This window comes from Cryptomeria japonica, chromosome 3, assembly GCF_030272615.1.
Source record: "Cryptomeria japonica chromosome 3, Sugi_1.0, whole genome shotgun sequence".
NCBI classification, from domain to species: domain Eukaryota; kingdom Viridiplantae; phylum Streptophyta; class Pinopsida; order Cupressales; family Cupressaceae; genus Cryptomeria; species Cryptomeria japonica.
The window spans coordinates 971275045-971292073 of NC_081407.1; the positions used below are offsets into that span (position 1 = coordinate 971275045).

Below are 17029 nucleotides of genomic sequence, written 5' to 3' on the forward strand. Positions count from 1 at the left end.
TACCTTGGTTATTCACAATTACATTGATACTTGGGATTTAGTTCATCTTTGGAAAGGGAAAATGTTGGTTCAATGCAAGTGGATATATTAGAACAAGTATGCAATAGATGATTCAATTGAAAAATACAAGGCTCGCCAAGTTGGGAAGGATTATACCAAATTGAGGCAAATCTGCAAAGTTTAAATCCATATGCCTTGTCCTTTCATGTGTTGTACTTGTGCCCATTGTTGGGAAGTGTATTGGATAGACATAAAAATAGCTCTTTTTTGCCTAGACATCAGCCAGAAGAAATCTACAGGGAATAGCCACCAAGGTATTGTTGACGGGTGATTTGACACACTCAACAACTTGGGTGAAACATTAAGTATACCTCATTTCCCCTAAAAGGAAGTCAATATTCAAAAGAAAATCAACTATCTCCAATCCATATCACCAGATCATGGCCATGTAAGATAACTCCGTAACCATTGTGAACTATTCCTATTCAAGGGGCCTGTGCTTGTTCACTTTCAATTCAGCTAATTTGCTTTGCCAAATTACATGCGTCCATAAACTGATTCAAAACATTCATTGCATTCTATATCACTTAAAATTTATATATCAGCAATGAAAACAGCCTTGCAACATAAGAATTTTAACCCTATAGTAGCAAATTGCAAGTGTGTATCATAAAACTATTCCTATTCCAAGCAGATGTGTAAAAAACATTGCAAAACATATAGGTTTTAGAGAGAAAATATAAGCCTGTTTTGTGATGACATGCAGATTTCATACACAACCTTGATAGTCTTTAATTTAGATGATCCAGCATAAAGAAAATGCAGAATTCCATCTATCTCAGATAAATTGCAGAAATTAATTCAAATCAGCATAACCCAGTTTGGAGAACATAGAAAATAAAACGAAAACAAGGGAAAATCCAAAATTTTATTGCAAATGAAGAGTTTCACCATCAGTAGCAGTTGTTGTAACAGCAATCCCATGTTCTTTCATACCTTTTATTATCTTGAGTTTCTTCCTTACTAAAGGCACGTGCTCTTTTGGTGCCTCTTCAACATATATATATTATGTGATAGGAGTTGACTCTTTTCTTTTAGCAGGGGTTTTCTTCGTCTTTTCTTTCTAACCTTTTCCACCTGTTCGGGTTGCCTCCTTTAGCCACACCAAACTTACAGCAATTATCTTTTGTTTCATATTCTGGATTGATGTGTCCTCCACAATTGTCCAATCCATCTCAAAATAGGTTTGACATAGGCATTGTTACAATCATAGGAAATATCTATCACATTGCCATCATTTGAAACATCTTTTCGCACTTTGGCAAGTTCAAAGGCTTTGATCTGATGTATACTCGACCTAGAGTAATCACTCTGTTTTTCATCATACTCATCCATGCAATCTGTCAAAAAGTCTTTGAGATTGGGTGGATGATTGTACAAGGATCCAGTTGATCCTTCAATCATTTTCTTTGGATCAAATTTCCTTCTGGCTTTAAATAAATGCAATTCATTTCAGCTATTCTTTCTCCAGAGTCTTGACATGAATGTATGAAGAACATGTGTACTCACCAATGGTAATGGGAAAATGCACACCTGTCTTGTACTTCCTAGAGAGCAATATTTGTACCTTTTACCTAGTTGCCTGCACAGTTCCAATAAGATTATCCTTTTGCTTGGGTACTTGGGGAGTTTATATGGGGTAGTGCAGAATCCTGCAACTCTGATGTATGTGAATGTGGAGAATTGGATGAACCCATTGCTCCATTCTACAATTGTTGACATGGCTTCCAATGACATTTTCTTGTTGAAATCATTTTCTAAGAGTTTGATGAGATGAAAGATGAATGCATCATTCACCCTGTTGTAGTGTTTGCTGTGCTTTTTCAACTCCAACCGAAAAGAACTCGTACACTTTGTGCTCTCCCCACTCCATTTCACCAACTTTGGTCAATTCTGGGAAGATTGCCCTTCTTGCCAATAGGTAGATCAAATGAAATAGGAAGTGATGTGAAATTCTCTGTTGTCCTGCACTTCGGACAATTGGGCATGTAGATGATCATTGATCAATGTCCTTTGAGGGTGTCATGAAATCTGTAAGCAATAGAAGAACATAAGTTGGTTAGACTACAAATGTGCCATTGGAAAAGTACAATCAAGGTGAAAAATGAACAATATTCAATGCAAAATCTTCTAATAATGCAAGGTTGTCTTTAGAAAGGAATGTACAAATATGTCTGGATAGTCTGAAAGTCTGCCTGTAGCACATGGAAAAGTTGGCAAGAGTCAAATCTTTGAATACAAAATGCAAATTTTGCTTTTGTGGCAAACAAGTTCAAAAGCCCACCAAGGTGGCAAAGGGTAGAGTTTTAGATGTAGTGTGCAATTGTATTTTTATGTTGAAAAGGTCCACAATTTCACTAAGGTGGCAGAGATTGGAGTTTAAACTTTACTGTGTATTTGGCAAGTTTTCCTTTTATGTTTTAGATTCTTGAAAGTCTAGTTGCATGGTTGTGAGCAGGCTTCAAAGTTTAGAGTTCATTCACATGTTTTGCAGTTATGTTGTGTAACTTTGGAACTCCAATAGTTTTGTGATTAAGAGGGTTTGGGATTACAGGTGCAATTTTTAATTTTGTGTTGCCATATTGAGAAGTTTTGAAACTCTGATATAATTTGATGTTTGGCAGGATCCAGCAGTTGAGATGCGAATTTCAATTTATGTTTTTACCATCAAAGGTTTGACAGTCCCCACTATTGACGAGATCTAGAGATTTGATTGGATTTCACAATTAATGTTATAGGGTTCAAGAACTCCAAAACTTGGCCATTGTTTACAGGTATTGGAAGTTGGGCAACATTTTGCGAAATTTGTTTTCATGTTCCAAAGCTCTAAAGTCTATCGTGGTATGCAAGGTTCAAAGGTAAAGTTGTGCTTTGCAGCAATTGTTTCTTATGTTTTAAAATATGAAAATTCCATTGTATGTAAATGGTAGAAATTGAAGTTCGGATTGCAAAATTATAAAAAAATGCTTGAATTTGTGAAGTCCCCGCATACTTAAAGACCAAAAGGATAAAACACCAAGGAGTATCTAAGGAATGGATCAAATGTGTCGATGTGGGGAAAACGAAAACTCTGAACGATTTATGGAACAACGAAATTGAGGGTTACCTAAACACATAAAAGTGAAATTTTAAACATTCTCAAACATTTTGAACCAAAAACATTGATATTTCATCCATCTTTTAAAAACAAAGAAAGGACTAATCCCATGGGATTTGATAAATACGTGGAAATAGATAACCATGACTCATTAAAATCAAATCTTGAAAACCTTTTGTGCATCTTTGTCAAATGGAACTCACTTTTTCTCATGTGTTTTGGTGTGGTGAATGTGGGTAACAGATCAATGGCGGTAATAGGTCAAATGGGTGTGCAGAGAGTTCTTATCGTTAATGTTTGTAGCTTTAGTCGAATGATCATTTAGAATACATATAATATATGTTGATTAATAATAATATATTATTATGTTATATTATTATATTATTATTAATCATATAAAATTTAATATTCAATATTAATCTATTATATTATTCTAAATTAATAATTGATTGATGAAACATTATAATATTGATTAAATTATTATAATTAAAGGAGAGACATGTCCGTTCAAGGACATGCCTCTCCAAAGGAATATATATACTATAATGTTATTCAATTTGAGAACACATAGAATTCCAAAAATGCAAGTATTAGATTGAATCAGATATATACATTAAAATAAATCCAATAAAACCTGGGAAAATCAACATGGTATCAGAGCTCAGGGCTGTGAAGTTTAATTTGGAGGTTGGAGAGGGTTGGAGAATTCAGTTTTTTTAGAATTTTCAGTCTGAAACATGCCATTGTACGGCCCTTGGTTGGCCTCAAAATGAGGACTATAATATATGGATGGAAAGATTTGTGTTTCTAGTTTTCAAATATGTTTATCTCATCAAATTTGATTTAGTTTTGTGCAAGATATGACGACTTTGGTGCAGGTCACTTGAAACCCTGCCTAGGGTTAGCAATTTTGGGAAAAATGTCATAACTTTTGTTTTAACCGTTGGATCTCGCTATAACTTGGAGGAAATGTTGGTAATTAGCTTTATAACATCTCACCGAAGAGATTGGATAAATTTGGTAAATTGCAAAAGTTATTAACGACTGTGTGTGGCAGATCATAATGAAAGTGTTGATCAAAATTATGAAAATGTTCTACATCATTCAAAGGGAATTATGATGAGAGATGATTCATGCGTGATATTTCTTATATGGGCTCACCTTATGAAAGGAAATTTTTTAAACTTAAGGACGAAAGCACAATAAAATTGAATTAAAGGGAGAAATAAATTGATGCTTATAAATGAATTGATGATTGAGACCAGATGCAGAGGGAGTCTGACATTTCAAAAGAGGACAAGAGGTTGATACAAGAACTTGAGCTTCAGAGGGAGAAGATGGTTCAGTCAACTTGTGACAATTTCGATCATAGTGATTGAGAGGGATTTTCACTATTGAAGGTGAAACACTCATGAGGCGAAGGTCATCTCATTGCAAAATGCAAACAAGAACTAGCTTCAGAGTTTGAGATGAAGGATTTAGGTCTACTCCATTATTTCCTTGGATTAGAAGTATGGCAAAAACTAGATGGTATTTATCTAAATCAAGGTAAATACACCATTGACATTCTAAAGAGATTTGGAATGATGAATTGTAAGCCAATGTCATCTCCTATGGAAACAAACCTACATAAACTAAAAGAAGCTATAGCAGATTCCAAATTTGCAGATCCAACATTATATAGATAGATTATTGGATCATTAATGTACCTAGTCAATACCAGACTTGATATATGTTATGCAGTAAATGCACTCAGCCAACACATGGTTGAACCCAAAGAAATACATTTGGTTGCAGTAAAGCATATATTGAGATATCTTCAAGGTACCTTGGACTATGGACTGCATTATGAACACACTGCATTGAACCTACATGGATACTCTGATTCACACTGGGCTGGAAGCGTGATAGATAGGAAGAGCACTTCAGGATGCTGTTTCAGCTTGGGATCAGCTATGGTATCTTGGATTTGCAGAAAACAATCATCCGTAGCTTAGAGCTCCACAAAAGCTGAATATATAGCTACATCCATGGCAGCTAAGGAAGCCGTATGGTTGAAGAAATTGATAGTAGGACTGTTTGGTGAAAGTCTTAAGCCTACTATCATTCATTGTGACAATCAGAGTTGCATTAAACTTTTAGTGAATCCAGTTTTCCATGATAGATCCAAGCACATTGAGATCCCATATCACTATGTAAGAGACATGACAGAGAGAAAGGTAATAAGACTGGAATATGTCAATACAGGAGATCAGACAGCTGACATTCTCACCAAACCCCTAGCAAGAGTGAAAATTGATCACTTCAGGAGGTATCTTGGTATGGTTAAAATGTAATTGATGTCTAAAATTATGTAAACTTCTTGGTCATATACTTGAGTATATGAATTATGTAACCTTTCCCTGTGTTCATTCCTAAAGGATGACGATTCTTTAGTTAATGAACACTTGTATTTTAACATTGTAAGGTGATGATCTTATAAATGTTTGGAAGATCATATAAATTGAAAATTAGACAATTTGAATATCAGTAATATGATAAGTTATAGTAGACATTATGTAAGTGGATTAAAGTCAGTGCACATACTATAATAGGGATATCAAAGTGAGTATATCCTTAGTATCACAGGCTGATACTTATAACAGGGATATCAAAGTGAGTATATCCTTAGTATCATAGGCTAATACTTAAAACATGGATATCAAAGTGAGTATATCCTTAGAATCACAGGTTGATTCTTCACACCTAGGTGATGTAATTATCATGAGATTAGTGTTGAGATAAATTAAGTTTTAGGTCTATACTCCTAAGACTAAGAGGGAGTGTTAAATTTAGTCTCAGACGTAACTCTAAAATCGTAATCTATTTTAGCGCCCAGAAAATTCAATTTTATACTTGCGATTTAATTTAGTATTAAACTAACATACTAGTTTGTTATTGTTATGTTTGGTTTAAGTAATCCCGCCAGTGTAGAAGGATCGTGGCTCCACACAGGGGTCACGACCCTATGTGGAACCACGTGGTTCCACATAGGATCGCGACCCCCTGTGGAGGCACGATCCAATGAAGACAAATGATATATATCCGCCACCCTTGTTGAATAAAATTACATACGATACATGTGGTGAACGTAGAAGATATAATTGCTTGGTCTTCGCATTTGCAGAGGCAAACTGATAAGAGCTTGTGGATAGAATCGCCGACTGAGGCAATCCACGTGAGAGCTCATGGATAGAATCACCGATTGAGGCAATCCACATAAGAGCTTGTGGATAGAATTGTCGACTGAGGCAATCCACGTGAGAGCCCATGGATAGAATCACCGACTGAGGCAATTCACGTAAGAGCTTGTGGACAGAATCACCGATTGAGGCAATTCACGTGCGAGCTCATGGATAGAATCACCAACTGAGGCAATCCACACAAGAGCTTATGGATAGAATTGTCGACAGAGGCAATCCACGCAAGATCTTGTGAATAGAATCGCTGACGGAGGCAAATTCACACCTTAAGACTATGGTCCCCTATGATGAGCATCATATGGTTGATGCAAATACTCCCAATATCATGAGATGATATTTTTGAGTTATGGTGAATATCATGTGCCTTGATATTCTTGTTTATACCATACTTCCTGATAACATAGTGAGATAATATTTTCTCTATTCCATAATTAATCTAGACTTAATGCATTTGCATTGATTTTATCTTCCCTAGCTAAGAGGGAGTGTTAATTATGTTTTGTGTAGCTATGGTGAGGGCCATAAGTGTTGACATGGGAGATCACTACACATTATGTTTGATCATCCTCCCTAGCTAAGAAGGAGTGTTAATGTTTGTAGCTTCAGTCGAATGATCATTTAGATATTATTATGTTATATTATTATATTTATTCTAAATGATCATTCGACTGAAGCTACAAACATTAACACTCCCTCTTAGCTAGGGAGGATGATCAGACATAATGTGTAGTGATCTCCCATGTCAACACTTATGGCCCTCACCATAGCTACACAAAACATAATTAACACTCCCTCTTAGCTAGGGAAGATAAAATCAATGCAAATGCATTAAGTCTAGATTAATTATGGAATAGAGAAAATATTATCTCACTATGATATCAGGAAGTATGGTATAAACAAGAATATTAAATTTTTGTTGATTAATAATAATATATTATTATGTTATTTTCTCTATTCCATAATTAATCTAGACTTAATGCATTTGCATTGATTTTATCTTCCCTAGCTAAGAGGGTGTTAATTATGTTTTGTGTAGCTATGGTGAGGGCCATAAGTGTTGACATGGGAGATCACTACACATTATGTCTGATCATCCTCCCTAGCTAAGAGGGAGTGTAAATGTTTGTAGCTTCAGTCGAATGATCATTTAGAATACATATAATATATGTTGATTAATAATAATATATTATTATGTTATATTATTATATTATTATTAATCATATAAAATTTAATATTCAATATTAATCTATTATATTATTCTAAATTAATAATTGATTGATGAAACATTATAATATTGATTAAATTATTATAATTAAAGGAGAGACATGTCCGTTCAAGGACACGCCTCTCCAAAGGAATATATATAGTATAATGTTATTCAATTTGAGAACACATAGAATTCCAAGAATGCAAGTATCAGATTGAATCAGATATATACATTAAAATACATCCAATAAAACCTGGGAAAATCAACACTTATTTTTCACGATGATGTAAAGGAGGAATGGAGAGCTTGATTACAGATCTATGAGCAGAAATTGTTGAAGATCATAAGCAGATTTATGAAGGTGAATTAGAGCTGATCCAAGAAGTTCTAAATAATTATCATATTCTTATTTTGAAGGTTGGTGCCTCTCATTGAAAGAGATAGGTGTCTCTTGCTGGGTTGGTACCTAGTTGTAGGGGATTGGTATGGGCTGGTGCCTACAAAGCTTTGTAAAGAAGATTTCATTTTTCTGAGGCTGGATTTGGACAGTAGATCCAAGCAGCTATTTGCTGTGGTTTTCTCCTGATATGTTTCCTTATTTGCGTGGATGTTTTTGATTGCCTCATTGTGATTACTAAAGTTTTAATAAGTAAAGATTGTCTTATACTGATTCACCCCCTCTCAGTATAAGTGTGTGTTTCTTCAATTATAGCTTTCACACACCTTGATCCTATTGTAAAATGTTGCTCAGTGCAATAACATTAGAGAGCATTTTGGATAAGGGAAAGTGAACACTAAGATACTGTGTAGTATTAAAAAATATTTCTTTTAGTCAAACAATATGGCTAAAGAGACAATACTTGTTGTATTTATTCTTTATTTGAAACCATTGGTATTTGAGAAAATTTTCGAAGGAAATAAATTGAATTATTACTGAAAAACCTGTAATAACAATTACATTTCAAACACTCTTTCTTTGTGTCATACGTTGATCAATATATTATATATCTCCACCTCTATTACAGTGTCTCTTATCTTGTCGGACTGTAGAATGCACAAGAATTCTATGCTTACACTCAAGAATTCTATGCTCAACTTCTCTCATCTCATTTGGTCTCTTATCTGTTTTGGAAGTTTAGAGTTTTGATGGCAAAGGCAAAGATGAAGGCAAAAAGAATGCCAAATCCCATAGTCATGCCTGCTGTAACTCCCACGAAGCTATGTCTAAATCCAAAATAATTCCTCAAGAAATCCTTCACTGTTTCTGATGTGCCGTCTGTCTTTGACATTTTATCCATGACATCTCCATATTGTGATGCTATCAATCCATATAAAGTCCATGCAACTGGGGATCCCCAGTAGTACCATCTCCACCACACTGGTATTTTCTACAATACCAACAAAGACATGGTTGAGAAGCTCTACTGTTAAAGGGAAAGAATGTATCTACTTTAAATTGATGCTTACCTTACGAGGAATTATAAAGCCACAGAAAAGCATCCAGATTGAATAGAAAGCCGTGGACACAATTGCAGCTACGTTTGCATTAGGAGTAAGAGAGACAGCCATCATCCCATAGAATGTGTAGTATAAGAATGTAAAGAACATGAAAAAGAAAAACCAGAAGAATTTTGCTGCCTCCCATTTAAAGTCCATCATTGCATATACCGAAACTCCATACACCACCGCTTGAAGAAATACATAGGGTACCTCAATCAACACCTAATGCACCCAACTTCCCATAAGTCACTCACGAATTACTTAACCCCCAATAATATAATACAATCAATAATTGATTCAGATATTAGTTTATTAAGTGCAGCAACATACTTGAGCAAAGGCATAGGGAAGGGCTGAATACATCCCTGCAGCTTTTTCTCTGTAGAAGACTGTTCTTTCAACGTCTACAACAGGCTGAACAGATGATGCATTGTTCATGCCAATAAATAGTACAGCCGCAAACATAGATCCCATTGCATTCATAACATCTTGCTGCTTATTTCTGCATTTTATAATAGAAGTGTTAAAATTCACAGGACATGATACTTTATGTTTAATGTCGATTATACCTAGAAAGCACCATTTCTTACGTTTTTCCACCAATTCTCCAAAAAATTGTGCCAAACATCAGAGCAGTGACTAGTGTAAAAAAGAAGCGAACTGCATTGTACTCTGGGTTTCTCCAATATGACCAGTTCTGCTTCCACAAGCAAGCCCATGTCTGCGTCAGAAAAGACTGTGAGAATTCTGATTCAAAGGATATATCCTTTGACCCTGGTGCTGGTATGCTAAGTTCCTTGATCAGTGCTTGATTTTGCCTGCACCATATCAGCACCCTTTCATAAATCTCTTTCATTTTATTAGCAAGAACTAGAGGTTATCTAATAGGTAGTGGATTAAGGTCAGTAAGGTCTCACAAATATGGTCAGCACTTTTAATAGCATCATGACAGGTATTAGAAAAAATAAAGCTACTTTTGATTACAATAAATAGGTACTAGTTTTTTACTACATAACAACTATTTTATAATTATTTAGTAGTAATAGACTTGCAATTTTGTTTTGTTTGCCATTTTATCAAGTGACTATTATGAGTGTCCTTGTTTTTTCACCCTGTTGGCTTTGTTTGATTGGATTCTTTTATTTCACTGCAAGTTTAGTTTATTTTGAAAACTATTATTAAATACTGAATGTGGATCAATCTTGAGGGTAAACTGAAGAAAGTTATTTTGGTGCGAGGCATTTAGAAATATACACTGATTTCTGTTTCTATGTCGATCTTGGCTCTGGGAGTAAACTGAAAGATTGTACAAAGGTCCAGTAGAGACTTGGAGAAGAAAGTATTCAACTAAAGAATACTGTAATTGGAGAAATATTCAAGGCAGAAGTCAGGTCTCTTGGCATGATATTTGAATGATAAGGTACTTATTAAGTTATTTGCAACTATTAAGTCAACAACTTACTGATAGAGAGATGAATTGCGGTAGATGTCTGCAAAATCAACCCCAAGACGCATTTCAACTCCAATAGAGCTTGATTCAAGCATCCATGTTGCCGGGTTGTAACCCTGTGTGATTTTGGGAATGCCTTCGATTGCCTCAAAATATTCTATTAAATCTTTTGACTGGTGACCCAAAGGTCCCACATATATCATCTGTCCTCCACGCTTCATCAGCACCAACTGCAATTTCATTCACATTCTCAGCACCTACAGATGTAACAGCTCCTACAATACTAGTAAATGCACTGGAATTACAAATAAATACCTCATCAAAGGCTTCAAATATGTCAATACTAGGTTGATGAATGGTGCACACAACAGTTCGTCCTGTATCCACTGTATTGCGAACTGTTCGCATAACAATTGCAGCAGCTCTTGCATCAAGTCCTGATGTTGGCTCATCCATGAAAATAATCGAAGGATTTGCAACCAATTCCACTGCAATTGTTAGCCTCTTTCTTTGTTCCGTGGACAACCCATTAACTCCAGGGAGACCAACCAGAGCTCCTTTCAAGTTAGTTAGTTCTACAAGCTCCATTACTTCATCCACAAACATCTGTTTGAACAGTGGTTGTCAAATGTTTTTTAACCGTTTTCTAAATTGCTGAACTAAAGTTATAAACAAAATTGCATGTTCAAGAATAAAATATACACCTCTCTTGTTTGATGATCTACTTCCTGGGGGAGACGAAGCCATGCAGAGTATACTAAGGATTCATAGACAGTAACATAGGGAGAATGAATATCAGTTTGTTCGCAATAACCAGAAATGCGAGCAAAGGTTTCTTGTTTCTTGGGATAACCGGATATAGTAATGGAACCTTCAATATAACCTCCAGTTTTCCTTCCTGCAAGAACATCCATCAAGGTTGTCTTCCCAGCCCCACTAACACCCATTAAGCATGTCAAAACTCCAGGCCTAAATGACCCGCTTGTTCCTCGCAATAACTGGAGCCTGTCTTCTGTAATTCCTTGTCCCTTCATTTCCTGTATAGAAATGATCATGAGAAGAAATTCAAATGAGACATGCTATACAAAGAAATTTAAAATTCAAAATGGAAAAGAAAGCAACCTACAGCAGGCATGTCAACATAGTAGTTGATGTTATCAAAGGTCATGGACAGAGGTTCGAAGGGTAGAACCATTCCTTTCTTGCCATCAGCATTGTATTCAGAATTGTTTGAAACATTGCTATTTCTCTGTCCTCTTGAAACCCCACCTGCATAAGTTTTTACAATTTTTAACATTAACTGATTTTTTTAGTAAGTTTGGGCAGCTACCAGTGTGGATGGTATTATGGCAATGCCTCCTAATATATTGTGCATCTCCTGTCAATTACCTTGAATACCAGTTGTAGATTCTTTCTTTTGTTTCAATTCTTCTTCAGAAATTAGAGCCTGAGGCTTTCCAAGTGCTGACGAAATAGACAAACCACATTATTTATAGGCAAAGGATTTATGATGCCGATGAAAACAAAGTACAAATTGAGTTGGAGATACTCACGATTAAGATAATGTAATGCCACTGTGTATAGAACATTAAAGAGAAAATTGTACCCACAGAGCGCCCCAACAGCTAGCCAATACCACCAGTCATTAGAAAACAGACCACGAGAGTGCATTAATCTGATGCCAATGTTTTCCTATCACCACAAAGAGATGAATTCAGTAAAAGAAATATCTTTGATTAGTAGAAGCAGGTTATGGAAATAGAAATTACCAACCTTTTGCCATCTGCTTGCCAAGAATTCATTTACTGCAATACCATTTTGAGCATACATGAGAGGAGATATCCAGTAACCCCATATCCACCAGCTTTTAATATCATCTGTCAAGCAGTTACCAAACATTCCTTAATAACTCGTATTCATATTCACCTAGCACAAGAACTATGATAAATAATCTTGACACTTAAAAGGTCTGTATGTACCTCTGGAAATGATGAATCCTCCAAGAACAAAAATAACCAAGATAGCAAATGAACCAAAAGTGTTTGCCACTATTCGATTCCGTCCTACAGCTGCTATGAATCGAAACAGCCCTAATGCTGCTTGAGAAACTGAAATGTACAGCAACCATTGTTTGAAAAACCTGCATATAGAAGAATAGAAAATGCCCATATTAGATTTTCAAATACAATAGCTACAGCAGAACAATTTTATATGTCTATATATAGCTTCAAGAGGCAACCCTGGTCCTACCTCTGTGGATTTGGGGCAAAACCAATTATATAGTATGTCAAAAGGATCCATATTGAAGACTCCATTAGAGAAAGAGGAATCCTCATTACCCAAGTGGGAAGAGAGTAGGCCCAGGCAGGGTAGAACTTGAAATCTCTCTGCTTGTAAAATACTGGAAGTTTGTCCAGTGTCATTGACAATTCTGCCATGCCATTAAACATCACTTGGACCAGCCCAAAGAAGAGAGCTCCAAAGTAGATGCTTCCATCGTTGAGATTCCTTTCATGCATATTAGTTCGGAAGAACACACTTGAAGAGATCAAAGCCAGTAGAGTTATCTGTCAAAAACAGGTTACATTCAATTCCATTTCAGCCCTAAATATCCTGAAACTCAAACCTCACAGATTTAGAAACAAATTCAATACAAAATTTATAACCTGAGAGGATTTGAAGATATAGATGAAGGAGCTTCTCTTCATGAGCAAAATTTCTCTATCAAAACATGCTTTGAAAAGCTCCCTTTTTCCTAAACCAAATTTCTCTGTTGTGAGTGCAGCTGGATGTGACTTCTTTTTATCATATGGAATCGATAGTTCTGCATTAATTCTGGTAGCAACATGGAAAGATTGGAATGCATCTGCAAATTCCTTGACTGAAACAAAACGGTATGGCTGCCTTTTGTCTGCCCAGTATTGTTCTTGATCTTTTAGTGAAGTCACCTGCCCAAGATCATGGAGAGAATTATAGTCATACTGAGCAGTGCCTAGCCTACTTGTAGCTAACATGTTAATTATTAGATACCATTTTCCTCCATTAACCTTATAGAGTATTTAGTAATCCAGTTATATTGCTACAATGGTCCATCTTATATAAAATAGTGATTCAATATGACCTGTGTCTAATAGGTTTGAATAGTTCACTTGGTATTCATTGCATCATTTGGGGCTCATATAGGTGAAGAGGTTGGATCGAAAACCAACGAAATGTTATATGATCATAAAATAAGTTGCTTACCTCTTGCAAGAAATCTGCAACACCTTTCCTGTCAGGGCATCTGAATCCCATGGACTCAAAGAATTCGAGAATGGATTCTCGTGGCCCTTGGTAAACGAGATACCCTTCTGAAAGTAGAATTACATCATCAAAGAGATCATATGTTTCTGGGGCAGGTTGCAGTAGGGAAACCACCATTGTGGTATTGAAAACGTGAACATATTGCCGCAGGCATTTCACAATCTGAAATGTTGTAGAGCTGTCCAAACCAGTGGAAATCTCATCCATGAAGAGGGCTTTTGCAGGTCCAACTATCATCTCCCCTGTTGTAACTCTTTTCTTCTGACCACCAGAAATTCCTCTGCGCATTGCATCTCCTATCATGGTGTCAGCACATACGTCCAGTCCCAATATCTGTTCCAGCCATTAAGTTTTGAAGTTGAACCAACTGCAATTCATATGATCCTTCTCTAAACTCTATTGGGGTGTAAAACTTCAGAGAAAACTTACCTTTAAGATATAATCTGTGATCAGATTGGACTTTTGTCCCTCTATTGAAGTTGCCTGCAACAATATTTCACCAGTTTCCGTGAATAGCTCACCTAATAAAATTCATCAAGAAAAGGGTCCGTATTGCACAACCAGAATGCTCTATTCACCTTCATGAAGATATCTATGTCTGGATCTGGTTTGATTCCCAGTTCTTTTTCTCGGCGTGAAAGCTCAGTCAATGCATCTATAGAGGAAAATCCATGGGTTATTCATTTATATTGAAACTAAAAAATATCAAAAGAGCATTTGAATTTAGTAGTAATACCATATCTGGATCCAACTCCCTGAAAGCGGGCAGAGAAGTCCAAGGTTTCCCTCACAGTCATATCACCGATGTGCATATCATGTTGACTAATGTAAGCTGCTGTTCTTTGTGGCACAAACTCTTTCATGCTATGGCCGTTGAATGTCACTGATCCCTCGACCTGTCGCAAGAAGTTGTCAAGATCAATAAACAATGGACTCTTTTAAAGTTCTCACTAACTTCTTCTATATCTACAAATTATAGAACTATATGTTGATTACTTCTATCCAATCTTATTACATACTCTGAGACTTTTATCGAGCTTTCCCGAAAGAGCCAAGAGTAGAGTAGTCTTGCCGGAAGCAGGAGGTCCAAGGAGAAGTGTCATCCTATATTATTATAGATATTTAATAAGGAAATTGGGAGAATTGGACATAGAAAACTAAATTAGAATCGAATTGCTATTTGTGTTACCTTCCAGGCTTGACCATACCACTCATAGCATGAAGAATTGTCATGCTCGTCTTATTTCCCTTGTATAAACGAAGCGATTGGAGAATTCCCTGGAAAATAGTATAGAAACATGATTAGCCCAATTGACAATACCAAGACTAATATTCCTGTTGAATCCTACAACGAATACATAACCACTAATGGCAAGCAACATACTCGAGTACATTCATAAAAAGTTTACTATTCAAACACAAAAGCAGTCACTTGTGCTACGCTTTGGAAGTGAAAGCAGGTGAAAAAAAGTTAAAAAGATTGGACAAATAGTTGATGGATTGGAATATCTGTTACAATTGAACATTGAAAGATTTAAACAGTCCAAGATCAGACATTTAACTTGGCAAAATGGTCTCTAATCCGCTAGCAAACGACGCTAGGCTCATGTATAGCTCACCAGAGTTTCATATATTTATTTTTTGATTTTTTTGCTTTAGTTTTGGACTAAAACTTGATGAGAGAGATCAGCAATTCATATTATCATCTTATAATGAAGAAATCCTACCTCCACCATATTGGCGGAAAAGTTGTAGAGCGTAGGCAACGCTCTTCCCCCAACGTGAACATCTACTTCAACGTTCAAGTTCCCGAAACGCACTTCAACCTCGGGCAATATGATCCCGACTCTGAAAACCAATTGCAAGCATCATCCCAGAAATGTTAACAACATTGGATATAATTTAATCGCCACAGATATGTTGTACTTCTTAAAAATAAAAATCAGAGAAAAATACTGAGACAATTGTGAAAGTTCCAAACCTATCGATTCTTTCACGAAGCCTTTGCAGAAGGCGTTCGTTGTCCTGGTCTGCAACTTTGACAAGCCTGTCCAGCAATTGTCGTCGAGTCTCGAGCTCTATATTCCTCACATCTATCTCATGAATATTGCGAATTCCATTGTTTTGACTTAAATTCTTAAGAATGGAAGTTCTGACGCGATCATACGTGGGAAGCTTCTCAATGGCCGCCCATTTCAGTGCTTCCTCATCATCTTCACGTTGTGTTGACTGAGAGAAAACACTGCTGCTTCTCTCAAACAGTCTGGTGCTTCCCTGCCGCAGGCTGCCTGTCCATGACCCGACACCATCTAATTTAACTGATGTACTCATCAGCTCGTGGATCCCAATCAAGTGTCCAACTTCCAGAGAGTATATAACTCCCTTGATCGAGATTAAATAGTAGGATACTTATTTTCCTTCTCCTGGTGAATGCACAAATGGCAATACGATTGCATTATGTTTTGGGAGATAGATGGTTGAATTATCGAGCATATATACAGATGGTTTAAAGATTGGGGATATACACAGACACATCATACCCATAGAAGTTTCTCAAGAAGTAGGCTACAGGTATCTTTGATTTCGTGAGGTGACTAAGGCAGGCATGACTTTAAGTACACTTAATACACTTTAATAATCAACGGCCAATTGATCGAAATTACATTAGGTAAGCAGTGTTCAGCAGCTGGATTTGGAAGCAAAAATTTCAAAGCATCCAGAAGAACAGGACAGGTGTCATTGAATTGTTTCCCTGTTACTTTATTTTTAATTGCAAAAATCAGTTTTGTCAATCTGGAGGAACTTTCAGATTTTGGACCCCACAGATTTTTTCGTAGTAGATTTAGTCTCTCGCATTTTTTTAATGTAAAAACAAAAAAGACCGTGAAAGGAGGACTTTGTGAATGGAATATCGGGATTAGGTGTAAATGTAATGGTGTCTAGAAACTGAGGATTGTTTGGTTCTCTTGAGCTTAAGTTCATCTGCAACTGCACTTGGTCTTCAAAGATTCGATCTTTGCTCGGTGGGAGTAGAAGTATTAAAGAATAGTGTGTTGGGAAATATGTTTTTTTGTAAAGGGAAAGATGCTGTTTACGCTTAACGCCAATTTTCCAGATATTTTCCATCAAATTTCGCGAAAGAAAAAACGCCAATTTTCCAGATATTTTCC

General features: G+C 36.1%; 1 protein-coding gene and 1 long non-coding RNA gene across 2 annotated transcripts in view; one reads left to right on the forward strand and one right to left on the reverse strand.

The window, feature by feature from the left end:
- The window catches only part of LOC131873916 (uncharacterized), a 71821-nt gene extending 68368 nt beyond the window's left edge, over nucleotides 1–3453 (forward strand). The window contains exons 3-4 of the long non-coding RNA XR_009371805.1: nucleotides 2685–2918; nucleotides 3401–3453. This is a non-coding gene — a long non-coding RNA (uncharacterized LOC131873916). The remainder of the gene's footprint in view (nucleotides 1–2684; nucleotides 2919–3400) is intronic.
- LOC131035569 (pleiotropic drug resistance protein 1-like) lies at nucleotides 906–16633 on the reverse strand. Its single transcript, XM_059217069.1, has 23 exons — nucleotides 15841–16633; nucleotides 15587–15707; nucleotides 15049–15137; nucleotides 14879–14963; nucleotides 14596–14755; nucleotides 14438–14514; nucleotides 14289–14342; nucleotides 13800–14192; nucleotides 13223–13504; nucleotides 12807–13123; nucleotides 12536–12696; nucleotides 12330–12433; nucleotides 12110–12248; nucleotides 11946–12020; nucleotides 11683–11825; nucleotides 11261–11593; nucleotides 10872–11162; nucleotides 10569–10786; nucleotides 9697–9924; nucleotides 9437–9608; nucleotides 9074–9328; nucleotides 8565–8994; nucleotides 906–2091 (listed from the first exon to the last, which is right to left on the reverse strand). The coding sequence occupies exons 1-22, from the start codon at nucleotides 16188–16190 to the stop codon at nucleotides 8725–8727; spliced, it is 4317 nt and encodes a 1438-aa protein (XP_059073052.1). The 5' UTR covers nucleotides 16191–16633; the 3' UTR covers nucleotides 906–2091; nucleotides 8565–8724.
- Between the last annotated feature and the right edge of the window lie 396 nt (nucleotides 16634–17029).

What these genes read in the sequence shown, in the direction of transcription:
- LOC131035569 (XM_059217069.1), bottom strand. Translation starts at nt 16,190, where the DNA reads ATGAGTACATCAGTTAAATTAGATGGTGTCGGGTCATGGACAGGCAGC. An exon ending in GGGAGTTGGATCCAGATATG is followed by an intron (nt 14,515 to 14,595) that starts GTATTACTACTA and finishes TTTCCTCTATAG; the next exon opens with ATGCATTGACTGAGCTTTCA. An exon ending in ATATCTTCAAATCCTCTCAG is followed by an intron (nt 13,124 to 13,222) that starts GTTATAAATTTT and finishes TGTTTTTGACAG; the next exon opens with ATAACTCTACTGGCTTTGAT.